The sequence below is a fragment of the Grampus griseus genome, assembly GCF_964374135.1.
Source record: "Grampus griseus genome assembly, chromosome: 1".
Lineage (NCBI taxonomy): Eukaryota > Metazoa > Chordata > Mammalia > Artiodactyla > Delphinidae > Grampus > Grampus griseus.
In genome coordinates, this window is record NC_139017.1 from 53,623,903 (window position 1) to 53,646,011 (window position 22,109).

The 22,109-nt window shown below is 38.8% G+C and overlaps 1 protein-coding gene across 1 annotated transcript in view; it reads left to right on the plus strand.

Moving 5' to 3' along the window:
• Positions 1–22,109, plus strand: part of LOC309822902 (uncharacterized protein) — a 181,655-nt gene that overhangs the window by 116,210 nt on the left and 43,336 nt on the right. The window contains 8 exon segments of the mRNA XM_082654986.1: positions 3,693–3,881; positions 6,697–6,859; positions 10,105–10,139; positions 10,143–10,261; positions 13,227–13,421; positions 15,134–15,489; positions 16,006–16,078; positions 17,658–17,993. Coding sequence (XP_082511112.1) covers positions 3,693–3,881; positions 6,697–6,859; positions 10,105–10,139; positions 10,143–10,261; positions 13,227–13,421; positions 15,134–15,489; positions 16,006–16,078; positions 17,658–17,993 — 1,466 coding nt within the window.

Sequence of the window (22,109 nt, forward strand, 5' to 3'; positions counted from 1 at the left end):
TGCCAGAGAAAAGTGAGGGAGCTTTGGTCATACACAAACTGATCCCAGAATGTTTATAACTGATGTTTTTCTCCTTTACTATAGTTTCTTCCCCTTCTGTTTGCTCTCAACTTCTCAATATTACAGCTCTTTAGAGCTATTCCCATTCTCTTTTTCCTATAACCCAGAGGAAACTTGATCGTTTTTAACTACACCAAACCAGCACTAAATTTAGTTCTAATACCTGGCTTCAAGTTTAAGGATGTTCTAAATCTGTGTTGTCCAATAAGGTAGCCACCAGCCACATGTAACTGTGGAATGCAGTTGATACGACTAAGGAACTGAATTTTTTATTTAATTTAGTTTTAATTCATTTTAATTTTAAAACCAATACTCAGTTCAGTTATTGGAGAATTTTTAAGTGTATTTGTTAACAATTTGGGTATGTAAATCCACTTTTTCAAGTGAAAATTTAGCATTTGGATTCAGATGTGTAAAATATATACTAGATTCAGAAGACTTAATATGAGAAAAAAGTTTTAATACTTCATTAATAATTTTTATATTGATTACACATTGAAATTATAAAATTTTGGATATATTGAGTAAAATAAAATATACCATTAAAATTAATTCCATCTGTTCCTTTTTACCTTTTTTAATGTGGCTATTGGAAATTTTTAAAGAGCGTGTGTGGCCTGCATCACATTCCTATTGGGCAAGACAGCTCTAAAGTCTTGTTATTCAAAGCGTGGTCCGTGACCCAGCAGCATCTGCATGGGTGCTTGTGAGAAATACAGAATCTCAGGCTCACCCAGACCTACTAAGTCAGCATCTACATGTTAATAAGATTCCCCGAGCAATTCTTAACAAGATTTAGAAGCACAAATCTAGAGAGCTGTGCTTCTCAAACTGTGGAGAAGAATCAGGTTTATTTTAATTTATTTTAATTTCCAAGAAATTATAGACAATCATATTTGTAAAATATAATAAAATGAACTATTAGGTGAAAATGAAACAGAAAAATTTCAAAACATAAATTCAAACTTCTTTGAAAGTGTGCACAAGGCAACTACTATAGAGAATCACTATTACACTTGTAACTTTTTGCTAAACAAAACCATATGTGTGAAATATCAGTTCTCCTTATTAAACACCTGTAGGCACACTTTCACTACACATTGTACATATTAATACTTAAGGTTTATAATGTGATAATTAAGCTTGCTTCTTGTTTGTCATTTTATCTAATCTGGGCTGGATGGATGAGAGCACTCCTCCCAAGAGATAACATATATCTAAACTGTTTCTAAATTTTGCTTAACAACACACATAGTAGAGAAATGAGGCTCACAGAATATGAGAATGAACTGGAAGAAAAGATTTTAAAGAAACCTCAGCAAGCTCAGGGTATTCATTTTTATAACTGCTATCCAAAATGAAGCAAGTAGTGCTGTATTTTTAAAATTTAACTTCAGTCCTTTATCAATAGTCAGTTCTGATCATTTATTCTGTAAAATTATAAGCGAATATCCATTATCTTTCAATGAAATAAAATAATTATAGCTTTTATGCACTTTTGGAAAACAGTTTTCAAACTAACCGTAAAATGTTACACATTGGGGACTTCCCTGGTGGCGCAGTGGTTAAGAATCCGCCTGCCAATGTAGGGGACACGGGTTCGAGCCCTGGCCCGGGAAGATCCCACATGTCACGGAGCAACTAAGCCTGTGCATCACAACTGCTGACCCTGTGCTCTAGAGCCCACGAGCCACAACTACTGAGCCCGTGTGCCACAACTACTGAAGCCCACGCACCTAGAGCCCATGCTCTGCAACAAGAGAAACCACCACAATGAGAAGCCCGCTCACCACAAATGGAGAAAGGCCACACAGAGCAACGAAGACCCACACAGCCAAAAATAAATAAATAAATAAATTTTTTTTAATTAATTTAAAAAAAATGTCGTACACTGTAATGTAGTCTTACCCGCATTACTAGTACTCAGTTCAAATCCCACACAACTCATCACGTGACTTAGACAAAACCAAGACTGATCTATGTCCCGTTCATCACAAAGGAGTCCACATGCCTGGATACTGAGCAATGTCAAATTATAGCTATAAAAGTTTCTAGATGCTTACTCTCACCTTCTGTATTTATATTGTCATAGACTGGTAGTAAAAAGATCATAGTGGTCTGGCTCTGCTGACTACATCTTTGCTTCTTTTTTTTTTTTAATTTTTTTTTTTAATTTGGTTGTGTCAGGTCTTAGTTGAGACATGCGAAGTCTTAGTTGTAGTTGTGGCATGCATGTGGGATCTAGTTCCCTGACCAGGGATCAAACAGGGGCCCCCTGCATGGGGAGCTCAGAGTCTTAACCACTGTGCCACCAGGGAAGTCCCTACATCTTTGAGTAGCACTGCTTTAGATCTTCCTACAGAATGAAAGATCAGGATTTAAATAGTCATCTTTCTAAGAAGCCATTTAAATTCCAGTTTTCTAGATTTATTCTGGATAAATGGGACTGTCAGATGTGGAGTCACAAATAAGCAAGATAAGGTGAACTCATCAGTTGATGAGATCGGTATCAATTCAAACTACAAAGGTATGTTTATAATTTTATTTTCTGTTATCACTACATATTTCATGCAGGTCTAGACTCAAACCTTTTGAGGGAACAAAGTAAGTCCTCTCCATATGTGAGGTTTAAGTTCACGTTTCTACTTGTTCACACAAATAAAATAATTTTTGTTTCACAGGAAAAAAGAACTATACATATACAAGATGGTAAACAATATTAAAATACTAAGGACTTTCCCACTGAAATTAGAACAATTCTTTATGATACATCTAAAAGACAGAGCCAATGTACATACCTAAATGAATAATTAAAACTGCCCACTATTCAACCTTGTAGTAGTTGTCTGAGATGTTGCTATTTGCTAGTTACCCAAGTCAAAACTGGAGTGGGAAATTGTTTAGTGTTTTGCCATGCTCACAGTTGTCCAATCTGGAAACATTTGACCTGCTTCCTCTCCCAAACCTTAAATCCAAACAATTTCACAATCCTATGCATTCTACCTTTCTGCTACCTAACAAATCCCATCTCTCTCAGTTTCAACTGCCACTGCCTTTGCTCAGGCCCTCATTGGCAATCGCATGGATTTGTGTTTCAGGTTCTTAACTAGCCTCATTTCCTTCCTTTCCAGATCCCTCTAAGTTATCTCTTGTAGAACCAGAATTATCTTTTCAAAATTTAATATGAATCACTTCCATGAATTTCTATGAAATTCAAATTCCTTAACTTCAGATACAAAATCCTTCATAATCTGAACCCCCTTTCTCCATAATCCTTTCAACAATACCTCATGAAACCAAAGCAATCGTTCATCATCTAGACACTACTTCCTGGCTCTGGTGTATTTCCATATTCTCCTGTATTTTGCAGTGATGCTGTGTGAATCTGGACAGGTGAGTTTATCCCAGGTTTGTTAGCATGTAATAAATGAAATTGTAATTCTGATTATGATATTCATAGTGGGGTCCAATATTCATCTTCTTTCAAGTAAGGATAGCAAATTCCATTAGAAAGTAGCAGGTAGCATACGTAAATTGTATGGTTCAATGTCTAAAAATTAACATCCATTTCATGTGTGTGCATGCACATGCACACATGTATACACACTCATGTGCATGCACTGTTTGTACAGGAACATGTTGAAGAAGGCAGAGCCAGCCTCTACAAGTCCGTGGTTTCCAACAGCTGCAAGGAGATGTCTTGTTACCCAGACTTTCCATTCCCAGAAGATTATCCAAACTATGTGCCAAATTCTGTATTCCTGGAATATCTCAAAATGTATGCAAACCAGTTCAACCTTCTGAAATGCATTCAATTCAAGGTAAGAAAGGCACAAAACATCAGTTAGTAGTCAGGAAGTGTTTCCTACCTATTTTCTATTATCTCTCTCTACCCTAGGTTCTGTAGATCTGATAATGAACTGGCAAGATTGCTGACACCAGGCTGGGTTCCTTTTCCCCTTTTACTTACAATCACCCTAAGTAAATCTGGAGATACTTTGTCTAAGGATTCTTTGTCTAAGGATTCGTATGTATAAACTTTTAGTTTGCAATGCTTACAACCAAGTATCCAAATGGACCTTAAAACTGTCAAACCAGATTTTCAGTTTGGGCCAAATGCCTATACACAGGGACATTGAGAACTTCCTGTCAGCTCCTGGGTACTCTCTTTTTACTATCCCTTTATATGAATGGATGGGTGCACTGGCCTATACACAAGAGAATGTCACTATTTGAAGGAAATCTTTTCTAGTATCTTAGGGAATAGAAAAATCTTTGATATTTTCTCATTGGCCATACCCACCTCCCTTCCCATTTCAGAGGACAGAGACAGGAGGTAGGTAGAAGGACAAAGGCAAAAAAATATATCCTCTTTCTTTCTTCCTTTTTTCCTTCCTCTGCAAGAAACACATGAAAATCCATGTGTTTCCCTTCTATTACCCTCCCTATCAGAGATGGGGATAGTAAGGAATTCTTGGAGAATTACACAGAGAAAGTAACATGAATGGAAAGATTGACCAAAACAAGTACCATATAAGATTCACATTCACAACCTTAAAAGTACTCCTGATCAAAATGAAGTCACTATCTCGAAGAGATATCTGCACCTCCATGTTTATTACAGCATTATTTACAATGGCCAAGCCATGGAAACAACTGATGGATAAATGGATAAAGAAAATGTGATAGATGATGGATAGATAGATAGATAGGACAATGGAATATTATTCAGCCATGGTAAATAAAGAAGAAAATCCTGTCTCTTGCAAACACATGGATGAACCTTGAGGGCATTATGCTAAGTGGAATAAGTCAGACAGAGAAAGACAAATTCTGTATGATCTCACTTATATGTAGAATCAAAAAAAAAAAACAAACAAACTCATAGAAACAGAGAACAGATTGATGGCTGCCTGAAGTAGATGGGGGATGGGGAAGGGAAATGGGTGAAGGTAGTCAAAAGTAATAGACTTCCAGTTATAAGATAAATGAATTCTGGGGATGTAATATACACTATAGTAACTATAGTTAACAGTACTGTATTGTATATTTGAAAGTTGCTAAGAGAGTAGATCTTAAATGTTCTTATCACAAAAAATAAAATGATAACTATGTGGGGTGATGAATGTTAACTAAACTTATTGTGGTAATCATTTTACAATATACACATATGTCAAATCATTAGGTTGTACACTTTAAACGTATATGGTGTTATATTTCAGTTATATCTCAATAAAACTGGAGAAAAATAAAAGTACTCCAGTTGTCCAAAGAATATTTCACCGCACTTCCTTATTTTCCAAGGGACAGAATAAAAATAAAACACTACCATAGTCAATGGATATAGTCCACAAAAAATATATTTAATGCATCAGAATTTCTGAATCTGAAGCATTTCCTTTACTACCTGTTTCCCAAGCCTGTTTTAAAATAACTTTAAAAAACTAGATGTTCACCAAAGTCTTAAGAAAGTACACACAAGCAGCTGTCTGTAAGAGGTTTTGTTTTTCCTTCCTCTCTATACATTCCAAATTTTCAATGATGAACACATTATTTTCAAGATAAAAATAAATTTATTTTGAAAGTTTTTTTTAATTAACTGAAAGTTTATATTTTAAAAAGACAATTGCTAATACAAATGTAGAACCCAAGAAGCACTTCAAATATTATAAACCAGACAGTGAACCGTTAGGAGGGACTTGAGAAGTCTGTCTTCTTTGAAAACTGAAGAGGAAAGCAAGGCAGCAAAGTCTCTTGGTCAGTGGCTCATTTATGCTTTTAAACTTGACTTGTAAATTTCTTTTATATATTTTCTGAATCAGAATCTAGTACCCATGGATATACATGTACTCCATGAGAACAAAAATAGACCACAGTTGACCCTGGAGCAACACGGGTGTTTAGAGGCGCCAACTCTGTACAGTGGAAAATTCCCATTTCCTCCATTTCCCAGGTGCCTCTGTATCCACAGTTCCACATCCACAGATTCAACCAATTACAAATCCTGTTGTATTGTAATATTTACTATTTTTAAAAATCCACATATAAGTGGACCTCCGCAGTTCAAACCCATATTGTTCAAGAATCAACTGTATTTGAAATTTAGACAACTCCCAACAAATTCAGCCACAAAGTTAGCACTTTTCAGTAGTTCTCTAGATCTGGGAAAACTTCAACATCATAGTCTATAAGACCTTTCATAAACTAAGGTACTTGGGACCAAATTTATATTTTCAATTATATATTCAATATTATCCGTGTTTCTATTAAAGGAGCTGTTGTAAAGGAACTGTTGTGTATGAGAACTATACATAACAGAAAAATAATTTTTAAAACATAGAAAGACCTAAGTCATAATCTTGGTTCTATCACTCACTGTGAGAATTTGAGGAAATCACTTAAAAATTCTGGACCACACCACCTCTCTTAAATACCCCTCTACAACACGAAGCTTAGAATACTTCCATCCGGGAAATTATGATCAATCTGATAGTCCAATTTGATTTCTAGGGTTATGCTTATTAATTATGTTTCATCTGTTCTCTAGAACACTTGAAATGTCAATTGGCACGTCAGCCAGCAGGCCCTTACTGGAACCTTGAAAACTATTAACCATGTCTATGATTCTTTTTTCAGACTAAAGTCTTCAGTGTAACAAAACGCCCAGATTTTTCTGTTACCGGCCAATGGGAGGTAGTCACTCTGCATGAAGGGAAGCAAGAGTCAGCCACCTTTGACGCTGTCATGGTCTGTACTAGTTTTCTTACTAACCCATATTTGCCACTGGACTCCTTTCCAGGTACAGGCTTTTCTGCAACTGACCTTAGTTTGTCTCATGGGAGCCATCCTTACACTGGATTGGTCTGGAAATAAATTCCTATTGATTCCTCCTTTAAACAGTTAAGTTGTGAGGTAAGAGGGTTTTTTCCCTAACCAGCACTATCTGGCCAGTTTTTGGCTTTCATCTGTTTCAAACAACTTATGAGTACCAAAGAGCAGAATGAATAACTACTAAGCAGTTTTATGCTTCACTAAAGTTCAATGTCCCTCCCTAAGTGACTGGCAGCACTCAGAAAGTCTTCTAAGACTTGGAAGGCCTAGACAAGTTGTGAGCCTCAGCAGTGGTGCATTGACAAAGATGAGTGTAGAGGCCGCAGAGATCAATCAGTGAATAAAGGAAAAAGTAACTTGATTTTTGTTTGTTTCTATGAGTCATAGCAATTACCTAGATCAGAGGTTTATGGCACTGGATTAATAGTCAGTAGGGGCATGAGCCTTAGAAGGCAAGTTAAGACATCTTTATGTCTCAGTTTCTTTATCTGGCTTTTGTAACATGATTCATGGTAATCTGTGTCAAATTTCAATTGGATTACAACTCAGAGGGAATAGAAAATTCAATGGTTTGGTTTATTTCATCTGCAGTAAAGGATTCAAAAAGTTAAAACTTTAGGAAATTTTTCTCTGAATCATCTAAATATGACTTGTAGTGACCCCAAGGCTTGGTTCACAGTTAACCCACGCACCTCTGATGATCCTTTGTCTGCCCCCAGAGGTTACTCAAGTCAGGTCAAGTTAAGATAAAGCATGTCCTGAAAACTGCCATAGACTATAATTATTGAATTGGAATGCAGTTCAGTCTTCTTCCTGGTGCAGAAAACTCTTCACCGTCCCTGAGAAAGACTCAACAGCCTCTGCTTGAACACATTCAACAATGAACTCTTACCACCCGACCCTTTTCTTGCCTACAGAGAAAAATCCCTGAGCAGGCAAGGTACTCCAGACTCCCAGGAAGGAGTACCTGGTACAAGATCACTCCAAGAATCCGGAAAATTTCATGACATAGAGAGTACACTGCATTCATTCGGCACCTACAATATATTGCACAAGATGCTAAGAATACAGAGGTGGATAAGACAACACATAGCCTGCATGAAAAGAATGAAAAGAGTTTTATAGGAGTCCAGTGAAGGAATCACATCTACATATGACCTGGAGTGACAGCAATACTCATTTTACAACAAACTCATGTACCTCCAATGATCCTGGATCTGTCCCCCAGATGTTACTCAAGTCAGGTCAGATTAGGATAAAACACACCTTGAAAGCAATGGAGTCAATGTACTCAGTTTAAATAGGATGAGCTTGGGACCCTGGAGGTATACATTCTAGGCTATACAATTAACAAGCTATATAATCTTGGGCTTTCCACTTAACCTTTCTAAGCCTCGGTTTTCTTTCCTAGAAACTGAGGGGTTTGGACCACCTTACCCAATAGCATACATCACAAATCAAGCAAAAAGAACTCTACAGTACTTGCCGTCTTTCTCGATATCCATCTTACCAGCCACTACCAATTGCTCACTTAAAATCCGTGGCTAAATTATTGTTAAGGAGCCTTTGAGCACTAAAATTTCATGACTTTAGACTTGAAATGGAGTCCTCCAAATCTCACCATCTCCCTCTCTGCCCCACAGCAGACTTGCTTGGTCTGTACATACTCCCTAGGGTAGTTGTTAACCATTACAAAAATTAAATTCATTGAAGTTATTCAAAAGTACATGTCATGAGTTCTGGAGGCAATTCCATAAAAGGTGTTCCAAAATGTCTTAGTAAAAATAATAGGTATTACAGCCGGAATAAATATATAACTTCCCAAGGTAACTAATTTTATTAATTCAGATACCATATACATTCAGCTGTATTTACTAACACAACCACTTCACCTAATAAAAGTTCTTGCTCTCTTCTCCTGTAATATAAGTGGGGAAAGTATTAGCCTGGTAGAAGACTCAGCTACAGAGTCTCATTTTTGTCCATTTGTGGTCCAAAACAGCCTGATCCAGTGAGAATCTAAGATAATCTAACATTCAGGGATAATTCTATTATTCTCATTAAACTTGTCCGGCTCTCCCTTCCTGGCAGTTCTTGGATCCAGATTGGGTCCCTGTGCTGAGTTAATATTTAAACTTGGTTGCGTCATTGTTAAATTCTAAATGATCTAGATTGTGGTTGGGTTATAACTGAGATTCATGTTAGAGTTCTAATGATTTAAGATGAAGTAAAGAGCTACTGGGCCTTGGTAAGGCTATGTGCACAGCATCCATACTCATCCCCTGAGAATCTAGATGTCTTATCACATTTTCTTAAAAAAAAAAAAAAAGTTGCTTTGTACGAGACGTATTACTTTTGATTGTGTTACACAACCTTGAGTATTTTCCAAAACTCGCCAAACATCTGATGTTTCAATGAGATTTGGCGTCAACTGTTTGAGATATCTAGCTGGAACAGCAGCTCTAATCCCAGTGTAACTAACAGAATCCCTTTTTCTCTGAGCCAACTCTGGCTGACTCAGCAAACCCAGCTTGAGTTACTGTCAGTCACCAAGATGAACCCACAAGGATCTTTTCGAATAGGGACCATATTTTTATTTATTTCCCATGTCATCTAGCACAGTGACAGGTATCCAAGAAAGCTTGCTGAATAGAGTGGAAGCACTGACTCATAGTTCCCTTTAACTTCTCTGCTCTTGCTCCTTGCTTGTGAAAAGTTCTATATAGATCAAATATTAGTAAATAGAATATTTCTGTCCCATTGATTTCTATCAAACTTTGAAAGGTAATGACTTCTTACACTTTAGCTTAATAAGTCTTTATGCCATGATTTTTTTTTTTAATTAGAGAAAGGTTTATTGCAGGGCAAAGCAAGGATAATGGGTGGCTTATGCTCCAAAACCTTGAACTCCACAATGGTTTGGGGGGAAAATTTTTTATAGTGCCATGATATTTTAACTTAGTAATCATCTAGTAAGTAAAACTAGAGGCCTATCTAGTAAGATGGAGTAAGTACTTCCATTAAATAAATAATCACCCATTAATTTCTGTACCTTGTATAATTATGTATTCATGTTTCAGATTTTCTTAAAATTGAGTATGTTATGAAAACAACCTAAATCATCTGTCAAAAGGATGTTATTAACTGAATAACATGTATGTTTCATTCACTAGTCTTATAAATTTTCTATTTGACTTCTTTTTTTTTCTATAGGTATAAATACTGTTAAAGGCCAGTATTTTCATAGCTGAGAGTATAAACATCCAGATATATTTAGAGACAAGAGAGTTCTTGTGATTGGAATGGGGAATTCTGGCACAGACATTGCTATGGAGGCCAGCCACGTGGCAAAGAAGGTATCATTCTTGATGTTACCTAATGAGGAGCTTTATCTTAAGACACATGCCTCAGGCAAACAGTATTTGACACCATGATAACTGATGAAAGAAAAAAAAATCCTAAAACACACACACATACACTGAACAGATTTTTTTAGGTATTTTTTTCTTGAATGTTCATAAATGTTATTGTGAATTCCAGGTGTCATTTGTCTTCCAAATCCAACTTCTCTGACTTCCTATTTTTGTCATTTTCCCAGTCAAAAAGAGCTACAGGGGACATCTGTTTCTTACTCAGTCCCATAGGTCAGAAAATTCTGGCAATTTTTCTTGCTAAGATCTCCCATTTGCTCCTTCCTTTCCTTATTGATTGCCACCACCCTCATCAGGTCCATACCACCTCCAACTGAGTCTATTGCGTTGTCCTCCTAATAATAATTATGGAAATAGTCAATATTTATTGGGCTTGCTTACTCTGTGCCAAAAATGGCACTAAATGCTTCACTGCATTACCTCAACCAATTATCAAAACAAGCCACAAAGTAGGTACTAGTATCCTTGACTACAGATGAAGAAACTGAGACTGAGAGAAGTTAAATAACCCGCCCAAAGGCATACCACCAGCAGGTGGTAGAGCCAGTCCTTAAATCCTAGTCTCTTCCATTCAAAGCCCCAGCTCCTAATTCTACCGAGTCCCCGCACTCCTACCCCAGTCCATCCCCCCACACATGACAATCCATCCAGACCCCCAAGCACCAACAAGCAAATCCTCTGAAAAGACTGCTCTCATTATGACACTCATGTTAAAAAAAACTAACTCCCCCTTACCTAAAAAAATAAAAATTACAATTTGCAGATGTATCAGCCCTGCATTATAGGGGTCTCCATAATCTGGTCCAAATCTTCCACTTTAACTTTATCCCACACTATTTTCCCACATGATCATCAACTGCACGCTGACAGCTCTACTCTGTGCCCTTTCCAGTTCCCAAGTCTCTAATTTCCTCTTTGTTCACACCATACCCCTCCCTTCTACAGTGCCCTTTTCTCTTTTATTACAATTTAATCTACATTCCCAGATACCTCAACCCAAGACAAAATGATCTCTCACTAGTATGAATTTATGTAATAATTGTAATTTACACTCCTCGGTCCGCACTTTTAATTCTTAGTATTGCTAATTACCTTTTATGGTATGTATTTTCTTTCCAACTATGCTATAAACTCATTGAGAGCCATTCAGCCAACAAATCAATATTAGTTGTTGAATTCCACTATACCGAATGTTATGCCAGGCATGGGGGATACACTGGAAAACAGAACAATCAAACAAGATACCCTCTATCACAGAGCATATACTCATGGGGAAAACAGATGTCAAATAAATAAATATAAATCATTAGATCAATAATTGCAAGAGTAGAAATAGCTCTGAAGAAAAAGAATTGGGAGTGTGTTCCCTTCTGGAATTTTCAAAAAGGAACTCGATTGATTGATTGACTAATTGATTGACTTGGAAAGACAGCAATTTGGTGGAGTTATCCTAAAGGAAGGGAAAGGAGGTTCTGAAGCAAAAATTAACACAGGCCTATCCATGATGACCACCACATGTGGGTAACATATTACTATTTCTATTTCTCTAACCACTGGAAATTTCTTCAATCTGAAAACATGCTTCGGCACACATCATTTTTATATCGACAAAGAAACTCCCCTTGCTTCAGGATATAATTCATATCTACCGAAATGCCATATCCGATTCTGCATCATGACAAAGAGAGGCAGGTGCAAATATGTCTAATGTCAGAATCACTGATGTGCTCATAGTTCTTGCCACCATACTGCTCCATCATGTTATAAGGTCAAACAGATGTATAATAAAAACACTAACACTGGGGCTTCCCTGGTAGCGCAGTGGTTGAGAGTCCGCCTGCCGATGCAGGGGACACGGGTTCGTGCCCCGGTCCGGGAAGATCCCACATGCCGCGGAGCGGCTGGGCCCGTGAGCCATGGCCGCTGAGCCTGCGCGTCCGGAGCCTGTGCTCTGCAAGCGGAGAGGCCACAACAGTGAGAGGCCCGCGTACCGCAAAAAAAAAAAAAAAACCACTAACACTGCAGCTGTGGTCACCCCACAGCTGTGGATGCCCCAGTTTGTTGGGAGAAAACCCACGTATTAAATCAGTTGTTTTGTATCTGCAAAGCAACAGATTTTTGACTAATTTTTTTTTATTTTTAAACAGTTATACAGACAACTCCTTATTGTATAGGTACCAGAACAACTGTTAGCTTAGTGAACTCAGTCAGCAGGTAAACTCAAGTAGCCAGATAATCTGTCAAAAGAACAAAAACAAACAAACAAACCCACCAAAACTAGTTGTATTACTGAATTTTACTGTAAGTTCTAACAATGGTTTGTGTCAAAACCCTTTGCAGACAACTTTCAATTGCATCCATGCCCTGTTCTCGTTTACAATTATTAGCATACAAAGTTGTTACCACCTGTTCACTGTCTTCTCACATGAGATTCTAAGCTCACTACAGCCAGCCTCAATACATAATTCACCATGGTGTCTAGCACTGAGCCTGACAGATAAAAAGTGCTCAATAATATGTTCTAAGGCATTTGAATACTCTAGATATTCAAACCATTACCTCAAAAGAATAACTTTAAAGTGGGGGTTAGAGGAGCAAAAAGTGTCTTGTCAGGGATGTATTTTGAGGGTGGCCGGCTTTTTGGTGCCTTTCAATTCACAAAACTTCTCAAATCTCTGACAGAGCCAGCCCTGTTCACTGTGTCAAACCGGGTGACCTGTTTGATTGCTTCCAGGTGTTCCTCAGCACCAGCGACCAGTCAGCCAGCCCTCCCTCCTCCTTCCCTTCTTTTCATTCTGGGACTCTCCCCTCCATTAGGCAGGAGGTGCCAGTCTTGGGAGAAGTTACCTCTGTGGGATCATGAATGACCAAGAAGGATGATGGGATATGCTTACCATTTACTAGAGTTACTGAACACCCCTGGGCGTGGGTGATCAGCCAGGTCTTTGACTCAGGCTACCCATGGGACATGGTGCTCCTGATGCGATTTCAGACCATGTTCAGAAATTCTCTCCCAACTCCAGTTGTGAATTGGTTGATAGCAAGAAGGATGAACAGCTGGTTCAATCGTGAAAATTATGGCTTAATACCAGAAGACAGGTAAATATGGAGTGTCTGCTGAGAGCTATTAGGGAGAAAGGGGCCTCGATCTTTCCAGTGGCGTATCCAAACCAGGCAATAATGTGACAACATGACTGAAGGTGAAGGAAAATTTCATACAAATTACTTAATCATAATAGCTAACTGTTTTTGACTGCTTGGTAAGTGAAATTATGTAATACATAATTGTCAACAGCCCTTTAAAGTAACTAGTATAATCTCCCTTTCATGGTGGGTGTGCTAAGGCTTAGGGAAGTTCAGTCACTTGCCGGAGCTCATCTAGTACTAAGTGGGCTCTGTGACCTTGGCAAGTTACATAAACCTCAGCTGCAGCAATCAAAAGGGAACAATCTGTCTATGACTCTTCTGACAAAAGCAACACACTTGCCTGTGTCACTGTGTTGGAAAAATTGAATCCTTCCCCATGTCTCTCTAAGGGCAGTGCCTTCTCCTTGTCAAGATGACCTTGGTTTCAGTCTTGTCCTTTCAGTTACAACCCATGACTTATCCCATTAACAAGAACCAACGGTTTTACTTTCTCATTCATTGCGTCTGTACAATGACATTCCATTACCAGGGTGGCACCACAGCCTGGAGATCCTGTCTGATCTTCCTCCAGATTCCACTCTGCACCAGCAGGGATCAGGTGGTACCCAAGCCACAAGTGATATGCAGGCAGCCCCCTTCCTACTACATGTACTTCATTCCTCTGGTTCTCTTCATCCTTCTCTCGTATACCTTGCTCTCTCCCTGCATTTTTTCCTTCCTTTTTTATTCCTACCTTCTTCTGTTTCTTAACTCCAGGCCTCTTAGGGGTTTAACTCTTTTCACCAGAGCTTTTTCTACCATAAGTTTTAGAATGACAGCCTGAATGGCAGCTATAAAGAATTTTATTTAATCCCATAAACCCTAGAATATATAAAAGGAGGCTGAGGAATTGTAATCTCTTCTCTCTCAGATTTAGCTAATACTTTATCATTTCCAAAGTTCTTAAATATATACTATTTCATATGTTCTTCGTCCCACCCAATGAACTAAGGATGGCAAATGTTAGTGTCCCTATCTTACAGTTGCATAAAAGAAAGCCTACAGGGACCCAATGACTTTCCCAAGCTCTAAGTATAAACATTTGGACACAAGGCCACCCTTACTACCTCCTGCTCCAAAGCTCCTTCATTTTATCATATTGTCTCTTTCTGTGCATTCACCATAAGCCAAAAATGGCTCGCTTACTTAAAATCATCTTGCTAAGTGTTTGTTTTGTGATTCCAAAGGCATAGGCAGAAAAAGATAATTCTGCCCTTATTCCTTTTAAACACATGCGTGTTTCCCTTGTATAGTTGCTTCCTAGGAGGAGAGAGTTTCCGGCAGTTCTCAGCAGATATAGAAGTCCCCAGTCTCCCTTGTGGTCCTTCAGCATTCAGCTCTCTCTAAAGTGACAGTGATAGCTGAAAGCTGAAATTCAACAAGAGAAGCAGGAGCTAGAGAAAGCTCTGGTCGCTTTCTCCTCAGGCTTCTAAACTCTAGTAAATGGTAAGCATATCCCATCATCCTTCTTGGTCATTCATGATCCCACAGAGGTAACTTCTCCCAAGACTGGCACCTCCTGCCTAATGGAGGGGTGAATCCCAGAATGAGAAGAAGGGAAGGAGGAGAGAGGGCTGGCTGACTAGTCCCTGGCAGGTCTCTTCTCCATCCGTGTTTATGTCTAGGACACAACTAAGAGAGCCTGTGCTAAGTAATGAGCTCCCAGGCCGTATCATCACTGGGAAAGTGCTCATCAAGCCAAGCGTAAAGGAGGTGAAGGAAAACTCTGTTGTATTTAACAACATCCCAAAGGAAGAGCCCATTGATATCATTGTCTTTGCCACTGGATACACCTTTGCTTTCCCCTTCCTCCATGAGACTGTGGTGAAAGTTGAAGATGGCCAAGCATCACTGTACAAGTACATCTTCCCTGAACATCTGCAAAAGCCAACCCTGGCTGTTATTGGCCTCATCAAACCCTTGGGTTCCATGATAACCACAGGGGAAATGCAAACTCGATGGGCTGTTCAGGTCCTGAAAGGCAAGTGCATGAGCAATAGCAGGACGTATATGTTCAGTTTGCCATATTATTTTGGATACTGGAAATTTCGAGGCCTTCCCCAGGTTCTATATAAAACAACTCAAAGTCATCTATTGTTCACCAAATTACACTATCACAGTGAATTTGTGTCGTGACCAGCACAAAAGATAAATCATGGATCAAAAAGTATCAGCTGTGTCTACCTGTTATTTTGCCTGAATCAACTGGTTCAATTAAAACTTAAAAGTTCAATCAATTGAATGACAAAATCCAGTCAAGCCAGTTGTGAGGGTCTGTCACATCAAATGAGTAGTGAGATGTTCTGACACTTATCTCTTCAGCTGATGGCTTTATCACCACAGCCATCCACTTAGGCTGCTAGTATTTCTGCCAGAAGAACAGATGACTAGCTGGGTACTAAAAATAAAATATGATCCGTGGTAAAGTATCTTTACCTGCTAAGTGACCACTGAAACCTGAAGTTAAATTGCACTTTTTATTTGTTTTGCTTTACAGGTGTTAATAAATTACCACCATCGAGCGTCATGATAGAGGAAGTTAATGCAAGAAAAAAAAACAAGCCCAGTGGGTAAGTTAAGTACTATGCATTCTTTTTGAATCATAACTAAAACTGGTAAAGCAATAGCAAAGAAAGGTGAGAGTTACATTGGAGAAAAAAGAAGCACCTGAGATTTAGAGAAAAAAAAAAAAAAAAAAAAAACTAGGCCTGTTTAAGGAGAGAGAAGAGAAAGGGAAATTGAGGTTTTAATGTCCCAGACTATCACTTTAGACCATGGTCATCTAGCACCACATGGAGTTTAGATTCTAAACCAAAATATAATTAATCCTCATCTACCAGATACTATTCTATACCTTTATCCATAATCAGCAGGCAACCTGTTGTGTTTATCCGCTCTGACACCAGAAAGTTCTGCTCATTCATTCATTTCAAAAAATCTGTGTTCAGCTCTATTGTTTTTATTCAGATGACTACTCTAGTGCAGGAGTCAAAATAGGGCTATAGGCCAAATCTACCGACCATCTATTTTTCTCATTTACAATTTTAAATCATTAGAAATAAGATTTTTTGATATGTGGAAATTATATGAAATTCAAATCACGGTGACATAAGTGAAGTATTATTAGAACACAGCCACACTCATTAATTTACAAATTGTCTAAGGCTGCTTTCGCATTACAACAGCAGAGTTGAATAGTTGAGGTAGAGACCCTAATATGGCCCTCAAAGCCTTAAGTATTTACCATCTAGAACCTTCTGCATAATAAGCTTGTTGACACCTTCTCTAGAGGAGAGGTCTCCACTTGTGCTCTGCTCTTTGGCTACCACCAAGGGCCAGGGATAATGGAAGGGAGATGGCCAGCGAAGAGGGAGACTTGCCCCTTCCCGACTCCTAATCCTAAAACATCGCTGGTTTTATCTGTTTTACCGTTTATCTGTTTCAGACTTTGATATAAATTTTCACTTAAAAAAAAAAAGCGTCTCTGCAGCAGAATAAAAAAGTTTTAAAATCACTGCATTTAAGAAACATCACTTTTCTCATTCATAGGTATTTCCAAATTTCAGTGTTGTTCTACCCTTGTCAAAGTGCTAAATACCAAAAGCACTTTAGGGGTCTCTTCTTCATCCTCAACCTGGGATACGACCTGATATCCATTATGGAATTCCAGTATAACATAAATCATTAATTAGAACTATGTGATGTAAAAGCTTCTGTCACATAGGTCAGTCAATGATATTAGGGATTAATACCAGCATTACAGGGAATTCCACCCTATGATTTTTGTGGGTTCTCACATTATACAAATCAAGCAATAATTGAGTTCTAGAAAGATTTAGGAATAGTAAAATCATATAAAATCTTTTTTTCTAGAAATTGCTAATCATTTGACAACAGAACTAAAGTAATATGAGATCCATTATCAGCATTTGGAGCACCATATGTACAGAGTATATTTTCAAGGAATCCACCTTGTATTTAAATAATACTGTAAGACCATTAGACAGCTATGGGCATGGAGGGAAGAATATAGAAGCCAGTCCAAATTTTGTACCATCATTGTTTACTTCTGGCACTTTTACTTGCTCTAAGGTTATCATTATTTAATCTTTTTGTCTTCCCCTTTATCCCAATCTTCCTTTTATAAAGGTTTGGCTTGTGTTACTGCAAAGCTTTACAATCCCATTATATCCCATGCATAGATGAACTCCTGACCTATATCGATGCAAAGCCCAACCTGTTCTCTCTGCTCCTGACAGATCCACGCCTGGCTTTGACCATCTTCTTCGGCCCATGCACACCATACCAGTTCCGTTTGACCCGCCCAGGGAAATGGGAAGGAGCCAGAAATGCTATCATGACCCTGTGGGACCAAACATTCCAGGTCACAAAAACTAGAGATGTACAAGAATCCCCTTCTCCCTTTGCAAGCTTACTTAAACTCTTCAGCTTTCTAGCTTTGCTTGTGGCCATTTTCCTGATTTTCCTATAAATAAAAGATTACCTAAATGGATTGTCAAATGCACAGCGTAGATGGACAGTGCTTTGGTTCCCCCATTGCAACAGCATTGCCTTCACGGCTATAAACCATATCTGAGTAGTGAAGGCCACCCCCTGCCCTTCCCTGGCTGGCTGGAGGGCCACCGCTGGTATTCCTGAGTGTCTCCCAACTCCACCTGCTTCTAATGCTAGAGGAAGATAACCAAGGTTTCTGTGCATTTGAAGGCTGCTGGAAGGTTCAAGTTTCATTTTAGAAGACAGAGTTGTTCCAGACAGCACTCTGAGCATTTAGACCTCTTTTCTATTTTCACAGATCTCAACTAAAACTCCCTATTTCACAAAAGATTTGGTTGTACTAAAATGGTGCTCTTATGATATCAGCTGATTAAAAATAAAAAGAAAGAAACAGCCTAGAATTATTTCAAGTGGTCTTTTATTCTCTTTTTAAGAATTGGGGGAAAGAGAGAAGGGGATAAGGAGCCTATTAATAAGGGCCATAAAAGGATGGGAGGGTTCGATGACTTCGTTGGAGTGTTTGTAAAGGAATGTACTTGCCTGGGAGTACTCATTCCACTAGAATGCACTCTGCAACAAAACAGGGCCTCCAGCTGGCGTAATAACAACCACAGTCAGATCTACTCCACAGAAAACACCCATCTCCACCTGCTCTTGGAGCCGGCCTCCAGCACCCAAAGGAAAAACACCTCCTGCTCACATACACCTTTACAACTTTGCTTAAAGAGGCAAACAGCTGCCTCTTCTAAGAGTCAATGAAATCCAACTGGAATTCATTACAGAAAAGACACAGCTAAGAAGTCTTTAATAGAGAGATAATAAGAAAGAAAAGACAGAAAATGAAGAGCAAAAGCAAACATCATGTCAGAAGCAGTTTTTGACCAAACTACACCAACCCTGGATTCTCTCTCACAGTTGCACATGTGAGGATGTAACTCAGCCAGAAAAGGTTTTGCCTTCACTTCACCTCACTGCTGGGCTTTGATGGGAAACTTCACCTCACAGAGAGGTCCATGATTTGCATAATGGAGGGGATTCAAAAACTATGGAATCAGGAGAGAGTGAGCTCTATAGGTAAGTAGAGATGCAGGTAACGACTCATCTACTCAGGTCTGTTGAATCAATCACCAATGGCCAATGATTTAATCAATCATGTCTATGTAATGAAACTTCTGTAAAAACAGAAGGAAAGGATGGGGTTCAGAGAGCTTCCCAGTTGGTGAACACATAAAGGCTCAGGAAGAATGGTGCCCTTGGAAAGGACATGGAAACTCCACTCCCTTCCCACCTACCTTGCCCTGTGCTTCTCTTCCATCTGGCTCTTCCTGAGTGATATCATCCTTTTATAATAAACTAGTAATCTAGTAAATAAAATGCTTCTCTGAGTTCTGTGAGCCAAATTAGTTCACAAAGCTACTGATTATTTTTAGCAAATTAATTGAACCCAAGGAGGGGGAACATTGGAACTTCTGGTCTATAGCTGGTTCTCAGAAGCACAGGTGACAAACTGGGCTCACAATTGACAACTGAATTGAGAGGGAAGGCAGTCTTGTAGGACCAAGCCCTTAACTTGTGGAATCTGATGCCATCTCTGGGTAGTTAGTATCAGAATTGAGTTCAACTGTAGGACACCCTGCTGGTCTCCAAGAACTGCTCGACAGTGTGGGGGGAAAGCCCACACACATGCTGGAATTGGGAGAACACTTAACGTAGGAACTCATAAGGAAAAACTGCTCCACTGAATATAATCTGAATGACTTGTTGAAATGCTTTTCTCTCCCATGAAGCAGAGTTGACACTTTAGCGTTCCTCATGAAGCTGGCTGGGGAGGTTCAGTGCCCAGGGTGAAACATGGCAAGGTAAACTACCCAGGCAGCCACAGGGGCAAACCACGAGGACTCAAGCTGGAGCCTGAACCTAATCTCAAGTACTGAATACATTGTGCCAAGAGACTAAATATACAGACTATGGCCAAACCATCTACAACAAAAGAACTCTGACCCGTAACTTCTGCAGCAATCAGATTAGAACACTCAGGACCAGCACGTGGTCAATGAGTGCCAGCTTCTCTAACTGTGGTCCCCACTCCAACCCAGGACCAACAAAGAAAATCAAATATACTCCCCAAACCAGTCACATGTGATGACTTGCTTCTCATTAGCCCACCTCCACCTTCCCCATGCCAACAACCTCCAATAAGAGTGAATCATTCCCCTTTTTTCACTCTTAAAAAAAACTCCTCTGCCTGCCTTTAAATCTCTGCCAAATGCTAGTGATGGTAGCTGAGTTTCTTGCTATAGCATGCTGTGTCTTCATGGGGAAGGCTGTACTACAAATTTAACAAATAAGAAACAGGCAAGGAAACATCAATTGATTAGTCCAAGGTAGAAGAGCTCATAAGTGGCCGAGTCAGGACATAGATCTGCAGAACATACATCCAGGGCTCTTAACTTCACCATTTAAGCCTGTGGTTTCCAATGTTCAAATAAATGGCTTCAGAAGTCTTAACAGTGATATCGTGAAAGTCATATTGCAAGGATATTGCTCCATGAAAGCATCCGTGTGTCTCCCTTTCTCACCCTATGAGTGTGTATGGACCTGCCTCTCTATCCACACACATCTTTCCTGCTTTGTCTGGGATTTTGAAACTCTTTTCCATCATGTAGACCACTAGTTTCTGAATCTCCACATGCATCTTTTTCCGTGTTTATCCCTCCCTCTTCTCTGACCATGACTATTCCAGATGTACTCTCTGGCCATAGTGTAGAACAGATTCAATAGAAAAAAGGGGCTCTCATTCCTCACCTTGGAATTATTCCATAAATCATACTGGGAGACAGTTTTATCCCATTCATAAAGATAAATGAATTTAGTTATGTCCCAGAAACCTAGCAAAAGAGAAAACTTATTACACACTTTGGCCTCTTGCTCATCCTTTAAATCAGAAGGACTTCTAAGGCATTTCAACTTAAGAGTAATTTTACATTTTCAGAAATTCTTTTTAGTGTATACAAATAGTACCACCTACTGGGCCTAACTTTTTTTACAGTCCAACACTCCAGGTCTTTCAACATGCCCCCCTGGGGGGGGGTTGCATAGAGAACTGAAACCAGTGCAGAAGTTCTGCCACTTACTAGCTGTGTGAACTGCAGCACGTTATGTACTTTTCCAAAGCTACAGTTTTCTTTTCTACTGCAGAGAAATTATAACACATCCTACCTCGTAGGGTGTTATAAGGATTAAATAGTGTAATCCACGTAAAGTACTTAGCGTAATTCCTAGTAAGTATTTAATAACTGACAGCTATTATTACTATCATTACCTAAGCAGGATGCACATTTTATTGCTTGCCTTATTTTTTCTGAGCCACAGACCTAGCGCCTCAATGGACATTTCAAACAGAATATGCCATGAGCTTCTCAAATGCAATATGTACAAAGTTAACCTCATTATCTTCCCCAAAAGCTCCCTTACTCAGTCCCTGATATCATCCTCCTTATCCTCTGCAGGGAAAAAATGTGTTTCAGTAAGTAATTATGTAACATTGCACAGTTTAAAAATAAATGGTACTTAATAAATATTTGTTTCCTTCTTTCACAGTCAAATAAATAAACAAGCATTGTTGAGAGCACTCCTTTCGGGGTTATCTTATTTTGATTCTGAGAGCTATTTTGAAACTGTAAATTATAGACAATTAATAGCAATGCAAAATAATTCTTGTCTATAGACATGTAAATTATATCCAATAGAGGTTTAAGTGGCATTCCCCACTGTGAAAAACATTAGTTTTGCCTTCATTCCCATGTTCATTTTAATATTCCTGATCTGTAAATGTGAGCTTCTTTTGAACTAGTGGTAACATCTTACCAATTCCCTCTTTAACAGCAAGTTAAATAAAATCTTTAAACTGTGTTCACTTTATATTTGTATAAGAGGCATGATTTTGCCTCCTTTGAAAATTATCTTTTAATACCTCTCTCAAGGAATAACAATACTATTCATCCACAGTCTTCCACTGAAACACAAAAGTCACCTTGACGCTCTGACCCTCACACCCCACATCTAACAGTCAACAATTCGATCAAG